This window comes from Phlebotomus argentipes, unplaced genomic scaffold (genome assembly GCF_947086385.1).
Source record: "Phlebotomus argentipes unplaced genomic scaffold, Phlebotomus argentipes genome assembly contig_5, whole genome shotgun sequence".
NCBI classification, from domain to species: domain Eukaryota; kingdom Metazoa; phylum Arthropoda; class Insecta; order Diptera; family Psychodidae; genus Phlebotomus; species Phlebotomus argentipes.
Genome location: NW_026776165.1, coordinates 11,834,940 through 11,856,207, shown reverse-complemented (window position 1 = coordinate 11,856,207; position 21,268 = coordinate 11,834,940). Strand labels below are relative to the sequence as shown.

At 45.7% G+C, this 21,268-nt stretch overlaps 4 protein-coding genes across 5 annotated transcripts; 1 reads left to right on the top strand and 3 right to left on the bottom strand.

Annotated features, from left to right (window-relative positions):
- Positions 1–263: 263 nt before the first annotated feature.
- LOC132266060 (serine/threonine-protein kinase BRSK2) lies at positions 264–8,911 on the top strand. Its single transcript, XM_059766890.1, has 12 exons — positions 264–753; positions 2,419–2,693; positions 3,319–3,404; positions 4,330–5,037; positions 5,333–5,557; positions 5,715–6,034; positions 6,499–6,672; positions 6,725–6,891; positions 6,954–7,175; positions 7,233–7,361; positions 7,425–7,567; positions 8,413–8,911. Exons 2-12 carry the CDS (start codon positions 2,511–2,513, stop codon positions 8,492–8,494), a joined length of 2,439 nt encoding a protein of 812 aa, XP_059622873.1. The 5' UTR covers positions 264–753; positions 2,419–2,510; the 3' UTR covers positions 8,495–8,911.
- A 2,008-nt stretch (positions 8,912–10,919) lies between these two features.
- Positions 10,920–12,302, bottom strand: LOC132266059 (ER membrane protein complex subunit 8/9 homolog). Its single transcript, XM_059766889.1, has 3 exons — positions 11,982–12,302; positions 11,759–11,908; positions 10,920–11,260 (listed from the first exon to the last, which is right to left on the bottom strand). The coding sequence occupies exons 1-3, from the start codon at positions 12,180–12,182 to the stop codon at positions 11,006–11,008; spliced, it is 606 nt and encodes a 201-aa protein (XP_059622872.1). The 5' UTR covers positions 12,183–12,302; the 3' UTR covers positions 10,920–11,005.
- Positions 12,303–12,351: 49 nt separating this feature from the next.
- LOC132255400 (ATP-dependent DNA helicase Q1-like) lies at positions 12,352–14,753 on the bottom strand. Its single transcript, XM_059751407.1, has 3 exons — positions 14,415–14,753; positions 13,906–14,352; positions 12,352–13,836 (listed from the first exon to the last, which is right to left on the bottom strand). Exons 1-3 carry the CDS (start codon positions 14,614–14,616, stop codon positions 12,434–12,436), a joined length of 2,052 nt encoding a protein of 683 aa, XP_059607390.1. The 5' UTR covers positions 14,617–14,753; the 3' UTR covers positions 12,352–12,433.
- A 169-nt stretch (positions 14,754–14,922) lies between these two features.
- On the bottom strand, positions 14,923–21,032 carry LOC132255398 (tyrosine-protein kinase Shark). Of its 2 annotated transcripts, none has more exons than XM_059751405.1 (5): positions 20,450–21,032; positions 19,023–19,119; positions 17,691–18,721; positions 15,916–17,601; positions 14,923–15,846 (listed from the first exon to the last, which is right to left on the bottom strand). In XM_059751405.1, exons 1-5 carry the CDS (start codon positions 20,474–20,476, stop codon positions 15,655–15,657), a joined length of 3,033 nt encoding a protein of 1,010 aa, XP_059607388.1. In that variant the 5' UTR covers positions 20,477–21,032; the 3' UTR covers positions 14,923–15,654. The 2 variants fall into 2 exon arrangements, with proteins under 2 accessions (XP_059607388.1, XP_059607389.1); XM_059751406.1 differs by lacking the exon at positions 20,450–21,032 and adding an exon at positions 19,595–19,776.
- Between the last annotated feature and the right edge of the window lie 236 nt (positions 21,033–21,268).

Genomic DNA, 21,268 nt, shown 5'->3' with positions numbered 1-21,268 from the left:
TTTCTTCCCTTTCCTCAACGCATTCCTCAACTTTTGAGTGCTCCGACAGTAGCAAAGACGAAGTCCTGCTGGACATTTGGACACGGTCGCGGGTGTCAGCGCTCCTTCCGGCACACATCTCTTCTCAACATCCACACACTTCGCGCGACCTGAGGCTCTTGCGTGGCTCTGTGCGCGCCCCTAAATTCGTGGGGGCTCGTGTGTGTTGTGTGTGTGTTTGCCAGTGCATTCTCAGTTTGACGCGCACGAGAACCCTTTCGCCCAACAAAAGTGTGGCGCGTGATCGACGGCCATCGATCCGCTGAGGTTTTTCCACATATAGTGTTGTGCTTTCCGCGCGCCAGAGGCCAGGAAATGTGAATGATGGTGCTCGAGACGATCCAGGCGAGGCTGAGCGGGGACATCTTTAGCAAAGGTGCAGCATCGAGGTGGAACATACTGCTGAAATATTGATTTTTCCCCGCAAAAGATGGCGACGAACTTTTCACCACTGAACACTGAGTCAATTTCCTCGTGATTTCGCCATCAGCGAGTGTGTTGTCTGTGAGAGGACTGTACCACCCAGGGGCCTAGCACTTGCGGGGGCGCCTCTATCCACCCCAATCTGCCCAAGACGCGACAGCCCAGAGTGCTGACGAGGGCCAAAGAGACAAGAGAGTGCATCTCTCCCACACCCTCTCGCGCGAGGACTTTTGTGCATTTTCAAGCATGGCACTGGCAGACTTTTCACCATTTTCTTCGGCTGCCGGAAATGTAAGTGTGCGGAAAATCCCCTTTTAATCTCCTCTCCAATTTATAGTCAATATAATTAAATTCTCACAGTGCAATTAGAAAAGTTCTTCACATACCATTTTCTATTCATTTATTGTGCAATGTATGGGACAATGTGCAATTTTTCAGAATGTGCACGACATCAAAAGCACCCCCCAAAAGCAAAGGTTATGCTACAAAACACACCCTATTGATTTACTTTTAGTTATTCCACATCGCCCACTGTCACTCCCACATTCGTACGTGCCGCAATAACTCATTTTTTTAAGAAGAGAAATCTGCCTAACAGCCTGGCAAATTAGCCTATATGCCACACACCTTGTGGTCTAGGCCATTACACCGCAGATGTGATTTTTCACGGAGTTTCCATCGCGGATAGAAGTGCACAGCGCGATGTTAATAATGCATAAGCGATAGTTTGTGTTTCTCAGGAAATATTCAGGATACTTCTATGAATTTTATAATAGAATACGAGTGTGTGGGACTCTTCTGACCAACTCTGGGTCAAAGCAATGAATCTCATTTGCAGCCCAATCGATATTTGAGTGACTCTTTGAAAAGTTAGAGATAGTTAACAACCAAGCAAAATTTATGTCTTGACTCTGAAAGGTGAACTAATGAGCTTGATTCTTGTGCATGAATCAAAAAATCATCTTAGAAATATCCTGTTTTCCTATTTGTAGATTCGAGAGTTCTAATGGCGCAGTTTTTGGCTATTCAACATATGCCAATCTTACAGCATTCCTTTTGGCCAAATTCCAATTTCACGAAGATGTCGTCAAGTTGTTGACAGACTTTCTTTCAAAAGTCACAAATGTATTTTAACTTCATTTGAAATTGATTATCCAAAAAATATGGATAAAATAGAAATTTTATAGAGTGCATTTGGGGAAATGTTATGTGGAAAAATGGCCATATTTGCCCCGCACGACCCTATTTGAAAACTCACGAATTCCAAGTGTTCTTGGAATACCAGAAGCCATACAGGCGTTTTTATCATGTCCAAATTATATTTTTTACATTGTTTTAAACAGAAACACGATTTTTTTTTGCACTGCAAAAACTTCGCACTTTGCACGGAGAAAAGCCATGCCAGGCAATTTCCGCCCTCAGAGCTGTCGTAGGATTTCATCAATTTAAATATAAACCACAGTCGGGAGTGATGAGGAATAGGTCAAGGACGAGGTTGTCTGTAATATATTTTCTCGCTGTCAATATGTGAAATTATTGCCCAATTGCATGAAAAGTTCACTGTACAGAGACTCCATGTAATTTGCAATGTGAAAATGGTGTGATACAGAAGCAATTAGGAGCACGCAAATTGAGTTGGACAAATTCATATGTGCGCCAATTTTTAGACAACTCTATTAGAGCTTTAAAAATGGTATTATTTCACCTCCGTGTGTAGAGGAATTCTTCAATTCATCACTACATAAGTTCCTAAGTTAGTTAAGCAACAATCAATATTTGCCTAACCCACAAGTTTTACCTCTTATGTAAATACACTTAGTGCTGAGGATTTGTCAGGCATTTAAGGACGAGCTGATCTTTTCGAACAATTTTATAGGGCCGGAATTTCTGCAGAATTTCAATTAAATCCTTGGATATCGGGACAATACACTTAATCTTCGTGCCAATCTTCCGCAGGCGCTCTCAGTGGAATCGTCATAGAGGCGACACAGCTTAATGCGGTGGAATCTGTGAGGTCAAACCGTGGAAACAGAGTCACTAAAGTCACCATGCAGAAGGAGGGCAACTCCACGGGCGAGAGCTACCAGTACGTGGGCCCGTACAGACTCGAGAAGACCCTGGGCAAGGGCCAGACGGGCCTCGTGAAGCTCGGCGTGCACTGCGTGCTGGGCAAGAAGGTGGCCATCAAAATAATCAACAGAGAGAAATTGAGCGAATCTGTGCTGATGAAGGTGGGATTTATATATTTTTAACACCCCATTCTCGCATGCTATTCGCCTCTATTGCTCCTCCGCGGAGCAATTAAAGTCCATGCGAATCGGATTATTGATTGCATCCTAACAAAATGCATGTGCTATTCAACAATATTCACACAATACTTCATTGTAGGGAGTTTTTAATCTTCATTCAGAGAGGCTTTTCTGTCATTTCCATACTTTTGGGAGGTCGATTTGAAATTGTATGCCTTCCTTGCTCATGCATGTGTGAATTATCTACTGGAAAATAGAGATTTTAGTGTGCAAGGATTGAATGTTCAATCGTTGAAATTCACTTTGTACCATTGTCAAGTGAAGGACTGATAAATTTTTCACAGCAACCCTCTCGCTTTAGCTCAAGAACAGGGTTAATTGACACGAGTAAAGTATGCATGAATTTGCTGAAACCCTGGCTCATCAATCACCCACCAGCAATTCGGTGGAATTTCAGCATATAATGACTAATAAGTGTGGTTTTGCAGTGACTTTCAGCCACTCTTTCTCTCTATCGTCGTGCTGTGAGAAGAGTTGTGAAAAATGCACTTTATTGAGTATAGTTGTTTGCATATGAATTGACTGGTGATGCGCCTCATTGTTTCAGGTCGAGAGGGAGATTGCCATTATGAAGTTAATCGACCATCCACATGTGCTCGGCCTGTCGGACGTTTACGAGAATAAGAAGTACTTGTAAGTTGAATCGCTGAATGGCCATCTGGTCTGATCCTTTCCCTTTCACACCCCATCCAATTCCGCCTTTATTTGCTCAGCCATTTCACTTTTCACCTCGCGCGTCACTTTGCAAATCTAATTCAATTGAACTCCGGCGGACTTTTTCCTCCTCCTGAATATTCATGGTCAATCTTAACGTGGGCGGAAACCAGAGGAATCTGTTGTTTTGTCACACACCAGTCTAATGTAGAGTTCCGCGTGTCACTATAAAAAGACATACGATGGGTGGGTTTTTCTTCGGGGCGGGGGGCCGGTGGTGCCGATTGAACTTCTAATTCATTGATGCTTATCTTCACTTCGTCAGATGGTATTTCGGAGAGAATTTGCGCCAGAGATGGCTTATGACGATCCAACATCATTCCCACAATGAATCCAGAAATAGTTATTCGACGTGCGATTTCTATAAATTCGATCAACTTTCCAAGGTGGCGAAGACATCGATTTTCTCTCTAGTTTATAAACTGTTCAGATGAATAACTGCGCAAATATTATCGCTGGAGAATTCATGCCTTTGGGCTATTTGTGTTCTGACGATTGAATTAATCTCGAGTTCGAAGTTTAACACTTGATTGATTACAAACTCTAGTTGTTGAGATGCTACAAAAATGCAAAACACTCAAATCTGCAAATTATTAGAAAAAAATTCCCCATTTTCTTTAACTGGAAAATGCTTTTCTTTCAAAAATTCTCCCTTCAAGCTGAGCTGAACTCAAAGTTTGACCTTTTGAATGCTCTAATTAACCCTCTGGGCAATTCTTCAATTATTCATATATATTTTTCTCCTCAAAGCCACCCACAAAGACACCCCCATTCAGCCTCGCAGGTACAGAATTACCAAGTCAAATGCGCATTGTCTTTCTTTCCACGCCGCACGTGTCCGAAGGTATCTTGTGCTGGAGCACGTGTCGGGTGGCGAACTGTTCGATTACCTGGTGAAGAAGGGCCGCCTCACGCCCAAGGAGGCGCGCAAGTTCTTCCGGCAGATCATCTCGGCCCTGGACTTCTGCCACTCGCACTCCATCTGCCATCGCGACCTGAAGCCCGAGAATTTGCTGCTGGATGAGAAGAACAACATCAAGATCGCCGACTTCGGCATGGCGTCCCTCCAGCCGGCCGGCTCCATGCTAGAGACGTCGTGCGGCTCCCCGCACTACGCCTGCCCAGAGGTGATTCGCGGCGAGAAGTACGACGGCCGGCGGGCGGATGTGTGGTCGTGCGGCGTCATCCTGTACGCTCTCCTCGTTGGCGCTCTGCCATTTGATGACGACAATCTGCGTCAGTTGCTGGAGAAGGTGAAGCGCGGCGTGTTTCACATTCCGCACTTTGTGCCGCCGGATTGCCAGAGTCTGCTGCGCGGCATGATTGAGGTGAATCCGGACAAGAGGCTCACGCTACAGGAGATCAACCGCCATCCGTGGGTCACGGCGGGCGGCAAGGGCGAACTGGAACTGGAGCTGCCCATGATGGAGGTGGTCCAGACGCACATCATCCCGTCCGCGTCCGCCGTCGATCCGGACGTCCTCAATGCAATCTGCTCGCTGGGCTGCTTCAAGGAGAAGGACAAACTCATCCAGGAGCTGCTCAGTCCCAAGTGAGTGCCCCAAAATTTATTATCCCTGTTGAATTTCTGGCGTAAAATTCAATACACCACATTTATGGTAAATTGGATGCAGATTTAATTTTTCCAAACCGAACGACTACAAACCGATTTTTATGTGTGCAGAATTTCCTGTCGACAACATTTCTCTCAAACCAAATGCAATTTCACAACTCAAATTGTCACTCAACCAATTATTCCACATTCCCTTCTCCATCGCGTTAATTGACGCCCTTCCGCATTGGGTTGTGCGTTGACACAGATTTCTCAGAGGCTGATTTTATTGCAGCCACAACACGGAAAAGGTGATTTACTTCCTGCTGTTGGAGCGGAAGAGGCGGAGACCCGCCCTGGAGGATGACGAGGAGCCAGGGCGTTCCCGGAGTGAGAATACCGAAGCACCGGATCCGCCACGCAAGAGACTGGACACTTGTCGCATCAATGGCCAAAATGTGGCTACGTTTGGTCAGATTAGCGAGGGCTCACCGCTAACGCCACGCCGTCAGGCATTCAAGTGAGTATTTCATCGCTAAATAAAGTCTCAATCTAAAGTTTATAGATTGAGGGTGAGAATTTTATTCTTTCTCCATCGCTGCGCCTCTGGCTTGACACCATTGGCGGAGCGCCAAGTGCATTCTGGGGAGCCTGAAAATGTCTCTTTTTCCTCACAGCTTCCGCTCATACAGCAACGGTCGCAGTCATAACCGTCGGTCACCTTCTTCGGCGCCATCCACGCGCTCCTCCTCCTACCACAGCCCCACGAGAACCCCGGCCGCACTCAGTTCAGTCAGCCAGAGCTCGCGTCCCGCCTCCCCAGCCATGCAGGCCAGGCACTCCACACACGGGGGCGCCGTCGTGCCTGCGAATCGCAACTCACTGCAACCGCCAACGGCCGCCATCATCTCCGCCGAGCAGTCCCCGGCCCACCATCGCACCAACTCCGGCCCCACCATCAACATCAGCCTCTTCCCCGATGCCGACGCCAACAGCCGTGAGTTTGAATTTGAATATTAACATATTCGATCTCGCGGTCAGACAAGAAAATCTTCCCGGAGTCGTTTTGGCATAAGAAAATCCTGATTATTATTTCTTTATACCAAAAAAATGTTGTGCGTAAAAAATTTCGTATAGAACAGAGGTGAAACACGTGAAACACCCACTCTTAAGACGTTTTTTGCCTCAAGTCTTTGCGAACAATTTATAATTCATATCGTTATCATTTCCATTATAGCGATTTAAATGGAGAGGGATAGAAGGGAAATTACATGCTTTTTGGATGCGTTGCGCACTGTAAAATCCTGGCAAATCTAAAGCACCTAATTTAATTTATTGTTCCTAGAACATTTCTCTGTGGGGCAATGGGATTATATGCTCATCAAAGGATGTTATATGGCTGGGCTAATGTAATTCCAAAAGGCTTCTAGGAAGTGCATTACAGAGAATATGCCATTGCAGTGCAACTTTCGGTGATGACGCCGCCGGGATCACCGCACATGGGCGGAGGACCGCCACCCATCATGACTGGCTCCACGTGCGCCTCCACGGCCGGTCAGCTGTGGAAGAATCGTTTGACAAACATCAAGAACAGCTTTCTGGGCAGTCCTCGTTTCCACAGGCGGAAACTCCAAGGTGACTTGATTGATGAATATACAGAGGATTTGTGATGATAAATTATTCTCAGTGTCCTCAGATGAAGTCCACCTCACGCCAGATTCATCACCTGAACTCACGAAGCGCTCGTGGTTCGGGAATCTGATGACCACGGAGAAGGACGAAACGTTTACGGTGCTCGTGAAGGGGAAACCCCTGGCCACAGTTAAGGCTCACCTCATCCATGCATTCCTCTCGGTGAGTAGAATGTGATGTAAGAAATTTGTGGAAACTAACAGTGATCAATGGCATCGTTCAAGATGGCGGAGTTGTCTCACAGCGTGATATCGCCAATGTCATTTCGCGTGGAGTACAAGCGCAATGGCACGGGTCCGGCCATGTTTCAGCGTCATGTGCGCTTCCAAGTGGACATAAGTGCAATATGCAAGCAGGGAGATGTGGCCGATATGCTCTTTGCAATCACTTTCACACTTCTTTCAGGCAATATTCGCCGCTTTCGCCGAATATGTGAACATATTCAGGTATTTTGCACACACTTTCCCGACAATCACCACATGAATCATCCGTTGAAATCTCAGTCCCAGGTTTGCTCAAAGCGGTTCCCGATGCCAAGTAGCCCTCCGGGACCCTCAACGGTGTCCCAGGCGGTGTCAGAAAGTTCCTCCTGTGGCTCTGACTCCAGCGAGCGGCTGTGCTACAAGCGACAGGTGAGACACGCTTGCTCAGCGCGCTGAGTTGCAATTGTGCCACGTTGGTGATGGTTTGTCAAGTTCTTACAGATTGAAAATGAACTGGAGAACGAGACTATCTTCGATATGAAGTCAAGCACGGGGCGAAGATCGTCCGCAAGTACGAACAATAACAACACCACGACGCCTAGCGATCCTGGGAGTCCCAAGACGGTCAGATCAAAGTGAGTATATATGAAGTTCACTTCTATATGTTAACCACATGATATAATTGTTCACGATAGAAAGTCGGTGAAAACCCACGATAAACTATACATAATAATTAATATTGCCAAAAACTCCTTCTTCCGATAGAAACGGAAAAGTTAGGGTGAAACTCTGACCGTAACGAGTCTCTTTCAGTGTTACAAGGAGCAAAGTTAAGAAAATTCATCCATAATTGATTTACTTCCAATAGAATAATTTCGTCAATTCATCTGCACAATTTCCAGTGCTCATAAATTAAAATAATTTAACTTTCGTTCACAACTTCCACATCTCTCAGGCGCACACACACACACTTCATCAAGGCAATTTGTGGAAAATGTTCCTCAACATCTAATAAAATATTGTCTCTCCTTGACACAACTTAATTTTCACGCGCACAAATTGGAAGTCATAGAGAACAGAGCGTTTAATGGATGGTTTGAGGTATGCGAGAGATGCAAAATGTGATTTCCCATTATAATTGGCAAATGGTTCTTGATGAGGTGTAAATAATTGACCGACTTTCAATTATGCAACGCGTGAAAATGCTCTGAGGAATCATAATTGTAGGAGCACTGCCAAAAGTGGGAATTAAAGTTTAACTGTGCGCTTTTTGCTCTTCGCGTAATTCACATGTGGGACTTTTTTGGAATTTGGCTCAAGTTCTTGGCTAAGAACGTCTTGTGACTGCTTCTATCGTGATTTATTGTGCGACGCCTTCTTGGCGATGGAATTGCGCGACGGAAATTTAGTGTCAAAATTTGAATTTTTGAATGCTGCAGCAAGCGTAACGATCACTCTCTCTCTCTCTGCTCTTTTGCAGTTCCGAATCTTCGGATCACGAGCGATTACGTGACCGCGCCGAAGAACGCCCCACGACGATGTCAGGCAGTGCAATAGCATGAGAATTATTTCTCTGATTTAGTTGCCGATTAAATAGGATCCTACTGAAGACATCATCGCCATCAGCAACGACTCACTCATCGCAGGACATCATCAATCCCACAGCCACCGCGTGCTGCCCATCGGACATCCTCCGGATGACCATTTACGCTTTGGTACCCGTTTCCGCCATCGCGGCCCTCCTCTTTTGCAAGCAAGCCAGCTCTAATAGGGACTTGTGAACGGATTGTTTCTTGGCTGCACATAGTGACCCAAATGTTGGTGAAGATGACGCCCCTTTTTAATCGAGACGATTGGAACATGCACTAAATCAGAGAAGACACATTCAGAGAAGACAGACAGAGAGGTTATCAAAAGAAAAAAGAAAGGAGAAGACATTAAGAGAAAATGCTAAGGACATTAACTAAATTATATATATAGGCAAGTGTGTGAAAATGAGAAAAAGAAAATTTTAGATGCCGCTAAACTGTTGAATAGCCATTTTAATTGCAATTTTTTTTTCTTCTTTTTTAAGAAAAACGACGAGATGATGTGTACATTCTTAATCCTTAGATGATGAATATTCAAATGAATTGTTGTGAAGAAAAACGAGAAGCTAGAGTTTGAGGTGGAATTCTTTGTAGACATTCTTGTAAGAAAAAATCATCTTTTCTGTTTTTGCAAAGAGCATCACAAGTGTGGAATGTGTCTTTTGATGGTAAAAGACAATCCCCCGCGAAAAAGATGCTCTCTGTTTTCCATCCTCAAATTTCTCCATGAGAAAAGTTTGTCATCCTCAGTGGATAATAAAGTCATTTCTTTCGTAGGCGTTTGCATTTGAAACATTCGCTGAGAAGTTGTGAAATGATCAATTTAAATTCAAATCAGAATAATCAATAGACATTGCAAGAATATTGCAAAATAAGCATCAATGAGACATGGTTGGAAATTGAATAGAAAGGCAAGAAAACACAACTCAGATGAGCGAGAACGCATTAGCAGAAAGCTTTTTTTGGCACTTCCTGATGATTTTCTTTTGCTGATTCTAATCACACATCATTATTGCCAATAAAATCAGCTAAAAATTCATCGTCAAATCTCTCTTCTCATTATTCTCATGTGATTGAAATTTACTCTCAACGGAAATTAACTATAATCCATTGTCAAACACTTATTTTATGCTGACTTGATGCTTTGGGAAAAAAGGCATGCGTTCTGGCACAACTGGAATGTTGTAAGTCAAAGAGAAAGAAGCTTCAATCAAAATTTCTTACTTTTAACCACCAAGCGACCTAATAATCAGATAACTTCAAAACTCAACTTGCTAATACTGTACGTAATTAGGTGACAATTAAGATGTGACGACGATGAAGAGGAAACTTTGAGAATTATATTAAAAAAAAACACCCAAAATTGCGTCCAGCTTTTACCCATTAATAAAGAAGAAGAAAAAGTGAACGAATGTGAAATTCAAGTGGTTGCAATTTTTTCCATTCAAAAAAAAAGCGTGTGTAAAAGATAAAGAAAACATGGAGAAAAAAATATCAAGAGGTGAGAGTTAGTTAAAAAGACATTTTACTAGGTAATACAATTAAATATTGTTAATCTGCAAAGTTAATCAAGTGATCAAACATACCAAATCACGTAAGATTTTTGCTTAATATTTTAAGCCATAAAGTGCGTGCAATGGAAGTTTATTGGAAGAAAAAAAAATAGTGAGAAAGCAAAGAAAGAAAAACACATTTCTTCACCCACACATTAGCAATCTTTCACATGCATCACAAGCATTCCTTCAGCAGGGAAATTGATATTTGAAATGCCTCACAATGTGTTATAATGTTTACTTTTGATAGAGAGAAACATCTTTTACTGCCTTTTTCCACCCCTTTTTCCCGACGCGCTGCATTTCTGTGTGCAGAATTGAACACAATGCAAATGCAGCGCCTCAACACTTTGTCTTGGTTTTGGTCAACACTTGAGCTTCCCCTAATATATATTTAATCTCTAAACTCGCTCTCAAGCGCAATGCATTTATCACAAGATTTATCATTGTGAAACAAGTATAAAGAGAAACACTAATAATGGAGGAAAAGAATAATTATAACCCAAATGGAAAGTAATAAAATGAAGAAACTGTGTAACTTAGAGAGAGAGAGAGAAAGAAGTGAAAAAATAAAATATTTTTGCTATAGTACGGAAAAAATGGGAAAGAATCACAAGTAATAATGAAATCATAAATACTTACTAACTTAAATAATAATCCTTCTATCAAAGCCCACATCTTTTAGCCGCTGACAAGAAAGGAAAACCTCCGTTTGTCTGTGCAGGAGTGAGAAAAGGAAATAAATGGCGCAATATTCAGAATATCCAGTTGTAAAAAAAAAATGAGTTTTGAAAGATCGAAGAAGTAAAAGAGAAAACATTCATTTGGTTTTGCAAACACATCCACAGTTTCTCACTTGATTTATTCCCCCTTCTCTTTAACCACAATTGTTAATTGCGCTCTGTAATATAAATTTAAATAAACATCATTTTTAATACATGGCTAAAATCTGATTGAGATCTCGATTGAGGTGCGCATTCTGCCAGTCGTTCTCCGTGTTGTCCAGGTAGTTGTCAAAGTCCACCAGATCCTTCATGGCGCCGCGCTGCAGCAGCGTCGACACCGCAGACAGCGTCACATCGCCCTTCGCCAGCCGCGGCGTCGCCTTGGTCCAGCGCTGCTCCACGCTCTGCCACAGCCTCACGGCCGGACGCTCCATGTTGAGGCACACAGCGCGATTGTCGATCTGCAAAGAATCACAGTCAATTTGCATCACTTGTCAATGCACACAATTCAATTTCCCCAATTATTGCGCTCATCCATTTACCAGCAAACGCTTTTCGAGGGTGCGTAATTGAATTACCAGTTTTTTTTCTTCTAATGATGCTCAATTGCTGAGAGAAATTCACGTTACAATTGCAGCAGTCATTAGTATTTCTGTTGCATTCTGTTTTCTAATTCAATGGACTAAGAAAAAGACGAAAAATTCAGTGATTTTTCGTATCTCAGTTTAGCACAGACACATTTAAAGGGTTAGCAGAGGCACATTTAAAGGGAAAAATTAAATACCTTTAAAGTAAAGAGAATTTTTGATGAAAATCAAGCTCTAAATGTCCTCACAACACTCCTGAACCACTGACAATCAAGACAATCTGTGCCTTTTACGCAAGAAACATGGAAGTTTGCGCAGAAATCCCGGGTTGATGAACCCCTTGATGATGAGGCAAATGCAAAGCAGACTCACCACGGCAAAGCACGAGTTGGGAATGTTCTCCGCGATCTTGTCGGCTAGCTTGGCACCCGGCGCCCTCTCCAGGCTGTTGTCATTGTAATTCTCAGCCGCGCTGTAGTAGCCGCAGATCTGCAAATCCTCCTCGGCCGCCGCGGCTTCAACCTGCAAGACAGTCACCAGAGAGAGAGAGAGAGAGTCATCAGGCTCTCCTGCGGACACTTGTGGGCAGTCTCACCTGCACCAGGGCCACCTCGGCCATGGGCGAAAGGTGGAGACAGATGTGGAAAAGCGGAATGGCATCGACAATCTCGTAGTTCCGGGACTTGGTGGCATCTCTGGTGGACAGCAGCACGCCGTTCACGGCACAGTGTGGATACTTTGCCGCGTGGAAGACCATTTTGGTATAGGCGCGAGCGGATATCACGACCTCGGACATCTTTTGGTCAATTTCTGGGGCCACTCAGTGTTGAAAAAGACACGAAAATTGTGGAATAATCTATATAAGAAACTTCTCGCGCACGGAAAACTGTCACACGTGAAGCCCAGTAGAATGTGCGTCAGCAGAGTGTCTTCCATTGGTGGACTTTCGTAGGACAACAATACAGTTCGAATCATTTAATTTTCGCTTTTAAATATTCCTTAACACTTTATCTGCTTGAGATTACAGCGTTTCACTTGTCTCGCCTCTCAATCATCGAACAGAGAGTCATCCAGATCAATAAAGTGGCTGGGCATCTCATGAACCACTTCCACAGCCTCACCATCGCTCTCGTCATCGCTCTCGATCTCCATCTGCTCAATGGACTCTGCGGAGGCGGAATGCCTGTGCATCTTGGCCCTCTTCTGTGGACTGGAGGAGCACCCTGACTCACGTCTGTGCCTCTTCTCGGGCGACCTCTTGGACGGCGACACGAGGACCACATCGTCATCAGATTGATGCTCATTGCGCGGAAAATCGTCGGGCAGATCGAGGAAGCGCACGCGATTCACCGCCACAATTGCATCCTCACCAAGCGCCCTGGGCCCCTTCTTGATGTAGCTGTTCGTGCTGTACGCCGTGTAGTGGAAGTCCTCCTTCAGGTACTCCTCCAGGATCAGGTGTGCGATGATGTGCTCCGCGAGGGTGCGATCGAAGGCGGGCGCCTTTTTCTTGTTGGCTCTCAGGCAGGCGGGTCCCTTGTTGAACCACGCCTCAATCAGCTTCGCGCCCGTCAGCTTCATGTCCATGCTGTCGGCCTTGTCGAGGATCTCCAACAGTAGCTTGAGATGCTTCGTCACGTTGACTTTCGGCGGTGCTGACATTCGCTTGCGGAACAGACAGCGATCGCACATCTTCCGGCAATTCACCACATCTTCCGAGAGATTCTCCGCCAGCACAGTACGACGACATTTGGCGCCTGTGATGCAGAACTGCACCATGGCGTAAGCATTCTCCAGGCCCGTCTTCTCCGCGAACATCATCGTGGTGATCTTGAAGACGTCCGTGAGACGATACAGCACCACACACTCCGCGTACTCACCATCGCGTCCCGCACGGCCGGACTCCTGGTGGAAGTTCTCCAGGCTGCGACTGATGGTGTGATGAATGACAAAACGCACATCGGGCTTGTCGATGCCCATGCCGAAGGCCACAGTCGCCACCACGGCCTGAATCTGCCCCGTCAGCCAGTTCTCATGCACGCGCGAGCGCACCTCGGCGTCCAGGTTGGCGTGATAGGGACTCACTTGGCAGTTGTGCTGAATGAGCGCCGTGGCGAGTTGCTCAGTGTCCTTCTGGGACAGTGTATAAATGATGCCTGACTTGCCCGCGTAGCGTCTCTTTAGCAGCCCCACGAGCAGCTCCACCACGCCCTTCCGCTCCGCGGGCTTTTCCATGATCTGGTAGTAGAGATTGGGCCGATTGAAGGGCACCTTGAGCACAATGCCGTCGCGGATGTTGAGCATCTTCTGCACGTCGTTGATGACCTTCTCAGTGGCGGTGGCGGTGACGCCCAGGATTGGCACATCGGGGAATGTGGTCTTGAGGGAGCCCAGAAACTTGTAGTCTGGCCGGAAGTCGTGACCCCACGTGGAGCAGCAGTGCACTTCGTCTGTATGGCAAAGAAGGGAACGAGATCTCCGTGTGAGTGAAGAACTCTTCTGTGTCGCGCACAACTCACCAATGGCAATTCTGTCCAGTCTCTTGGCGAAGTAGCACTTCTGCAGGCAGCTCATGAGTCTCTTGCTCTTGGACAGTCGCTCGGGAGCCACGTAGAGGATGCGGAAGGTCAATTCGACGGCCGGATTGGCCAATTGCTTAAGAATCCTCTGGGTTGTTGTCCTGTCCACACCCTGCGTCAGCACCTCAACGCCCACGCCCAGCTTCTCAAGTGCCCACTTCTGATTCTCCATCAGAGCTATCAGAGGGGAGACCACGAGCGTCAGCCCGCTGCCCACACACGCGGGCAGCTGATAGCAGAGACTCTTCCCGCCGCCAGTCGGAGACACCAGAATCATGTCGTGGCCAGACATTATCGCATTTATCGCTCGCAGCTGGTATTCCTTGAACTCCTCGAAGCCAAAAGTCTGCTTCAGGTGCTTGCGGATGTCGGCTGTCCATGGAAAATCTAGAGGAGAGAGTGGAAGATTGTCAGAGTGCTGAGTGGTGAGAAAAACACCCTCATCTTACCGCCTGTCCAGTTCTGCTTGGACAGAGCTCGAGACTTTTCAGCGAAACTGATCTCCTTCAGTTTCTCCTTCTTGGCCTCCAGCTGTTGTCTCTGTCTCCTCAGCCGGAAGATCTCAACATCGATTTCCTTGATCTTCTGGTCAATTTGACTTATTTCCTCACTGGCACTCAATGCGGTTGAGCTGGATGGGCTCGATGCCATTTTTCTCCGCGTCCCTTGGCGGAAACTTCCCTTGTGAACAGGTTTTTACAAGGAAATTTAGGATGTTTTATCCTCAAAACGCGACCCAAAGAAACCAAAACAATGACATAACCTCAAATAACATCTGAAAGCGCGATCATTGCATAATATTTTACACGTCGTAAAACGCATACATGTATCCTCCGGTATTTAAAATAATTTAAATTAAAATTCAGTGTAATTTTATTGATTTTTATAGTGAAGAAAATAAACGTTTAGCGTCTGGTTATTTAAAGACTTTTTCAAAGAAACAGAATAATAACAAAATATTCTCCAATGTCCGTTTTATTCTCTCCTGAATATCTTAACAAAAAAAATGTTACAAATAATTATCTCTCATATTGCTTCTTACACAATATTTTTTCCTCGTGTTTCTTTTTCTTTGTAAATAAAATAACAGATGAGCGAAGATCGAAAAAAGGCACATTATATAAACTCGGTTTTATGCACATTATTAAATAATAGTCATCTGGGATTTTGCACATCCATTTCTCGTGGTAATTTTGAATATTTATCTGATATATGTATTTCATATAATGTCTCTCCGGAATGTGAAGTGTTGCAGAATATAGAAGAGATTAAATGTCATATTATGGCAATATTGCGAACAGCACAGACATTAGCATCAGAGCTATGGCAAAAATAACTTTTACATAGCACAACAAATAACAGATAATTTGAAATTAACAGATTTACACATTTAGGAGCACAAATTCGCGTTAACTGATTTGTTAGTAACTCTAGAGAACAATACCTTTAAAAATATGAATTACGTTACATTTTAAAAAAATCTCTGATAAACACCTTGCTTATAATATATTAAAAAAAAACTAATAATAACACAGAAGATATCGACTATAGCATTACTTAGCTCACAACTTTCATCGTACATCTCACTACTTCTACGACTTCTACACTATTATAGTCTATTTGAGACGATCTACGCACGGAGTGATGTGAAGATATAGGATTATAGATAGGATTTTGGCTGAGATGTTTCTAGACAATCTGCTCAGATTGAATCAATTCCGTCACATTGGCGTAGTCTGGAGCGAAGAATTCTGTCAAGTGGCGAAATGATGGCCTGTCCTTGGGCTTGTAGTTCCAGCAATTCTCCATTCTCTCAAAAATATCCTCTGGACAGAGAGTCGGCTTGGCCAGGCGCTTTCCCTCCTCAATCAGCTTGATGACCTGGCGAGAAAACAATTTAGAGAAGAAGGCATCAGAAATGGTGCTGATGGAATCTTATAAGTCACTCACATCAACTCCTTTCATGTCTCCGTACGGCGGCTCGCCGAGTGAGTACATTTCCCACAGCGTGATCCCGAATGACCAAACGTCGCTGGCGTGGGAAAAAGTGCCGTAATTGAAGCTTTCCGGCGCGTACCACTTAATGGGCCACTTGCCACCTTGGCTGGCCTTGTAGTAATCATTGTCCATGGCGAGGGCGCGCGACAGGCCGAAGTCGGAGATTTTGGCCTGATTGCGCGACGCCAGCAAGATGTTCCTGGCCGCCAAGTCGCGATGGACGTAGTGTCGCTTCTCCAGGTAATTCATGCCGCACGCTATTTGCGACGCCCACAGGCGCAGCTCGCAGTTGGGATTGATCTTCTGCTCACCGTGACGCTGCAGGTAGTTCAGCATGGAGCCGAGCTCCACCAGTTCCTGCACCATCATCAGTGGCGGTCCCTTGCTGATCCCAATCAACTTCACAATGCAGTGATGGCGCAATTGGATCATCACATTGGCCTCGCGCAGGAACTCCTCGCGATTCTTGCGACAGCGCTCATCGTGCAGCGTCTTCACGGCCACGGGGATCCTCTCGCCGGCCTCCGCCTCGCCGCCGGCAGACACACTGCCGCGATAGACACTGCCGAACTCACCCTCGCCCAGCACAGTGTCCAGCTGCAGTTCGCACGCGGGTATGAAGTAGTAGGGCTTGCTGGTACTCACCGCGCCCTCGTCAGTCTGGGATTGTGTGCAGCTGTTCTGGTGCTGAAACACCGTGGCGAATTCACTCTCGCTGCGCTCCGAGGCGATCGAGTCGAGGCGCTCAAATGTGGCAGGATTTGGTGGCACGTAATTGGCATTGGCGGGCATTTCCATGAACACCGGAATCTTCTGCATCACAATATATCCCGCCTCATTGACAATGTTACCATTGCTCGCGGCCTCATCATTGTCCACCACCATGGGCTTGTCGATGAAGTAGATCTCCTCCGTCTCCTTGTCCTTCATGTGCGCCGCCACATCGCTCTCGGTGAAGTAATCCACCGAGCTATTGGACACATTGCTGTTCCGCGTGTCATCTTCCGCCTCCACACTCCGCGGACTGCCATCAATGTCAATATTCACGATGGCACAGTTATTGGTCGGTGTGTTGTAAACCGTGTCCGGCGGCGGTGGTGAATTCATGAGGAAATCCGTGGAGAATGAGAGATTCTTCATGAGATTCGTGTCAATCTCCAACTCCACACTCTTCACTTCCGCCTCCTTCTTCGGCGTGCGATTCTTACTCCGCCTCAGGCTGTTGAGGCCATCAATAAAGATGTTCTTCCGCGGTCGCGACAGCTTCAAACTCCTGAAATCCGGCGACTTGGACGCCGCCTTCTTGCGCACATCGTGCTCCGGTGATGTTGGCGATGAACTCAAATAGCCGCTGCGATTCATAATATCATTGCTCGGGACGGATAGATTGCGGGTCTTGCGGAAGGCGAAGCCACTGTTGAGAAAATCATTGCGCGCCTGCTCCGGTGGACTGCTGAGCGCGGCTGGCGCTTTGGCACGCTTAGCTTTTGGCATCGGCAGAGGTAGCGGCGGTTTCGGTTTCGGTTTCACCGGATGGCGCAGGTTAATTGGAAGCCCGTCGGCGAATTGTGTATAGTGTTGTACTAAGTGTTCCAAGGATGTCATGTACGGCCCTTCGTCGATGTACAAGTAGTGTAACTGGAGAGAGGAGAAGATATTCAAGATTAACATCCAACTGCCATTGGGCAGGAAGAAATTGCTCGAATTCGTCACAATTCTTCACTCACCGTTTTCTGGATGATGAAGTGTTTGGGCGTGTTGTCGTACAAGAGCGTCAGCACTTGACTGCCCTTGTTCTTTTCGGTGTACCTCACGAGGAACACACCAGACGTCACATCAGTGTCATCCTCCTCATTCGCATTCCCATCAACACTGCCCTCCTCACTCACTGTCGAAGCGTCTGATCGCCTCGCCTGCGCCAGACTCTTGGCGCACTCCTCAATCATACTCACCGCCTCCACGCGATCCAGTGTGCCGTGATACCACTGAATCCTGGACGTCACCGGCATGGGCTCCACGTAGTTCGTCAGGTATTCCACAACGTGACTGTGACCCTTGTCGCGGGCGAAGTCAATTGGCAGCTCGCCACAGGCAGATCTCGGCCTCAGCGGCGCCGAAGCCTCCAGAAGCACCTTCACAGCATCCAAATTCCCATGCTCCGCTGCGTCGTGGAGGGGCACGCAGCCGGTCTCGTTGTTCCTCGCCTGGATGTTAGCATTGGAGTCAATCAGGAGCTTAATCACGGCCGCGGGCTGCGATCGGCAGGCATAATGCAGAGGTGTGTTGCCCTTGATGTCGCGGAAGTTTACATTGGCGTTGCACTCGATGATCTTCTGCAGAATTGCCGCATCGGCGTATTGGCAGGCGAGATGGACGGCCGTCTGGCCATCCTGGTTCTTCGCATCGATGTTGCGATAGCCGCACTTCAGCAGCTCCGACACCACGGTGTAGTTGCCCTCTTTCGTGGCACGATGCAGCAAGTTCATGCGGCCGTGGCAGCGCGAATCGTGCGGCGGCGGATCGCACTTGACGATGGCCGACAGCTTGGTCACCAAGCCATGCGATGAGTGCTGATAGTGCTCGATCAGGGAGTCCAGTCCATGGATTCTCTTGTTGTCGTCAATGGAGAAGAAGGCGTCCTCGCCGTGCCGTCGGATTTGATAGTGACACACCTGTCCCTCGTGCAGCACCGACAGCACGTAATCTCCGTTCGAAGAGTTGCTCTCGCGCACCAGGAACACCCCATCTCCATAGCCCTCTGTGAGTGGATGGCAAAAGCATGTGCTTGTTAATCATTTTCGCCAAACAATGGATTATTCTTGTTTGTTGTTTTTTTTTGGGGGGAAGTATCAAAGAATGGCAGTGTTATTGTTGTGAAACTGAAACCCCCATCAATATAAGGTTCTTCATAAGTCAATTGTTTATCATCGATCATATTTCTTGCCCTATATTGCTCTTTTTTGGCATAATTTATTTTGATTGGAGCATAAAGAGAAATGCTCTGACTTAACATAATTAGAGCACTATAAATGTGCTGTGACAAAAAAAAAATTTCTTACCATCACGCAGAATCTGTTCGGCTCTCTCGCGAGACACTCGCCCGTGAAACCAACACAAATTGTCCTCTCTATTCATCCTGATGATGTAGGAGTTTGTCTGCAAGGAAGAGAGTGATTGCTTGAATTCACTTGAATCAAATATTTCACAGATGATAAACCCGTGCGAATTCCACGAAAATAAACGTCAACTGAAGCAATCTCGCTTGATTTCTCCTTCTTTTTCTTCACCTCCCATGAAATTTGCCTCATTGATTAATTCCATTTAAGTCTATCAGTGGTGTTTGTTGAAATTTCCCAAGTTGACGTCACTTGACGAGATTGTCTCGCATTCGTCGAGTCCCTTTGTTGGCTCAGTTTCTTAGCGGAGAGAGAAAAGTCCAGCAAAGATGAAGATCACAAATTTGTAGGCGTGAACATTGGCAAATATCACCCCCAAAAACCGAGCCTTTAACACTTCTTTCGTGGTTGTGTGTAATGATAATATTGGGAGTGGGAAATGGTTGAGAGATTACAGATGGATTTCTTCACATCTTCAATCATCAAGTTGCTGAGATCAATACAGATTTTCTTACCGATTTTGCCCACTTTCCGCGTGGTTTTCACTTCAATTTGTCCCCTTATCTTCGTCTCAACATCACAAAGTGTGCCCATGAAGGTGTAAAGATGGCAAAAGATCCCTTATATTCCGTCTAATCATAAGATTATTGCAACACACTAAGTCCAAAGACACCAATTCTCTTGTAAACACTGTGACTGATTGAGCACTTTTGACAGAATATCAAGGGGCGATTGAGCCGAAGCTCTGACACACGATCGTGCGCGCACGAACACATGCACGCGATCGTGTGAAAAGTACAGTGGAGGGAGAAAAAGTAAGGCTCGCTTCTTATCACAGCGTGTTTTTGTCTGTTTTTGCCGAAAAGACAGCAAAAGAACGGTGAAAAATGCACAATTTGTCGCATTAAACCTTACCCAAAGAATTTTATCATGTCCTGTGATAATTACACATTTGCCAGTCTGAACTTTAAAAAATCCTTCCCTTATCAACATTTCAAGGGTCACGCCCTGATCCTGATAAGAAGTGGCATTCGCCCAAGAAAGGGAATTTATCCCCATACGATATTGTTGAATTGTGCTAAAATAACACATTTTTTACCTCACGCTTTTCAGCGGCTGAATTTCTTTCGCGAATTGCGTTTTGAGGGGGAAATGTTAGTCTATTTTTACCTCCTTAACATCTCTCGCCTCTTTGACTTGAATGAGATTATGATTCACCCCGCACCGGGTTACATAAGTTCAACTGGAATGATATTACAAAGAAGTGCAAACAACACATTGAAGGGCCTCGTGAAGAGCCCCAATCTGTGCTCCGCATATCACTTTTCACATGCGTGAGAGAAAGACACGATGTTGACTCATCTTCTCACCTTAAGAAGAACGTACTGTGACGTCATGTCTTTGGCTGGTGAACGTCTGGCGCTGGTGGATTTTTTGTGGGGACGAGAAGGTGGACAGAAGAAAAATCCCTTCGTCGCGTCTCTTTGGCTGGTTCCAGATTAATCACTCAATCACAGAGGATGCACAATCAAACTGACGATTCACATCTTTTTCCCTTCCACTCTTTCACACACAACACCGCAAGAAGGCCACCTTTTCCGCGGGTGTTTTCCGCACGGAAGAGCGCCGAAACACGCGCGTCTGTCCGTGAGGCGAAAATCTGAGAATCACTCAAGACCGAAATGCAAGCAAATATGTGATTTTTTTATTTGTATTTTCGCTCGAAAAGCGATTATTCGTCATCGTGCGAACTGGATGAGTCATCCGGTTGTGTCTCTCGGCCGATGAAAGTCTCTCTCAGTCTCTCGCCGTTGCTGCGCTCTCTGGCTTCTCCGCTCTCATTAACTTGTTTACTTTTTAAACTTGACACTCTCTCGCACTCTCGCAGTCGCATTTTGAGGCATTTCTGCTCTGGATTTTGCGATTAAATAATGAGGTAGATTAGAGAAATCGCCTGTGATTTTTCTGTGGTCAATGACAATTTTCAAAAATTGTCTATTGGATTAATGCACGCCACACAGTTTGACTGCGAATGAATGAATTTCTCTCAACTATGCAAAAATTTACGTATCCCAGACATATTTATTCACAGAATGTCGTGCGCTAGATGGCGCTGATGCGAATATTCTCATCTGCAGACTTGAAATCATTCTTCAACGAACTTGAGCACATTCCATTTTCAGTTGATG

Excerpts from the sequence above, each read along its gene's own strand:
- LOC132266060 (XM_059766890.1), top strand. The coding sequence starts at position 2,511 with ATGCAGAAGGAGGGCAACTCCACGGGCGAGAGCTACCAGTACGTGGGC. Across the intron at positions 6,673-6,724 it reads CCACAGGCGGAAACTCCAAG|TGTCCTCAGATGAAGTCCAC; the intron begins GTGACTTGATTG and ends AATTATTCTCAG. Across the intron at positions 7,362-7,424 it reads GGCTGTGCTACAAGCGACAG|TTCTTACAGATTGAAAATGA; the intron begins GTGAGACACGCT and ends TGGTTTGTCAAG.
- LOC132255400 (XM_059751407.1), bottom strand. The coding sequence starts at position 14,616 with ATGGCATCGAGCCCATCCAGCTCAACCGCATTGAGTGCCAGTGAGGAA. Across the intron at positions 14,353-14,414 it reads CAAGCAGAACTGGACAGGCG|ATTTTCCATGGACAGCCGAC; the intron begins GTAAGATGAGGG and ends TCTCTCCTCTAG. Across the intron at positions 13,837-13,905 it reads ACTGGACAGAATTGCCATTG|ACGAAGTGCACTGCTGCTCC; the intron begins GTGAGTTGTGCG and ends TTTGCCATACAG.
- LOC132266059 (XM_059766889.1), bottom strand. The coding sequence starts at position 12,182 with ATGTCCGAGGTCGTGATATCCGCTCGCGCCTATACCAAAATGGTCTTC. Across the intron at positions 11,909-11,981 it reads CCGAGGTGGCCCTGGTGCAG|GTTGAAGCCGCGGCGGCCGA; the intron begins GTGAGACTGCCC and ends ACTGTCTTGCAG. Across the intron at positions 11,261-11,758 it reads CCAACTCGTGCTTTGCCGTG|ATCGACAATCGCGCTGTGTG; the intron begins GTGAGTCTGCTT and ends GATTCTTTGCAG.
- LOC132255398 (XM_059751405.1), bottom strand. The coding sequence starts at position 20,476 with ATGACGTCACAGTACGTTCTTCTTAAG. Across the intron at positions 17,602-17,690 it reads ACTTCATCATCCAGAAAACG|TTACACTACTTGTACATCGA; the intron begins GTGAGTGAAGAA and ends TCCTCTCTCCAG. Across the intron at positions 15,847-15,915 it reads GAGACATGAAAGGAGTTGAT|GTCATCAAGCTGATTGAGGA; the intron begins GTGAGTGACTTA and ends TTTTCTCGCCAG.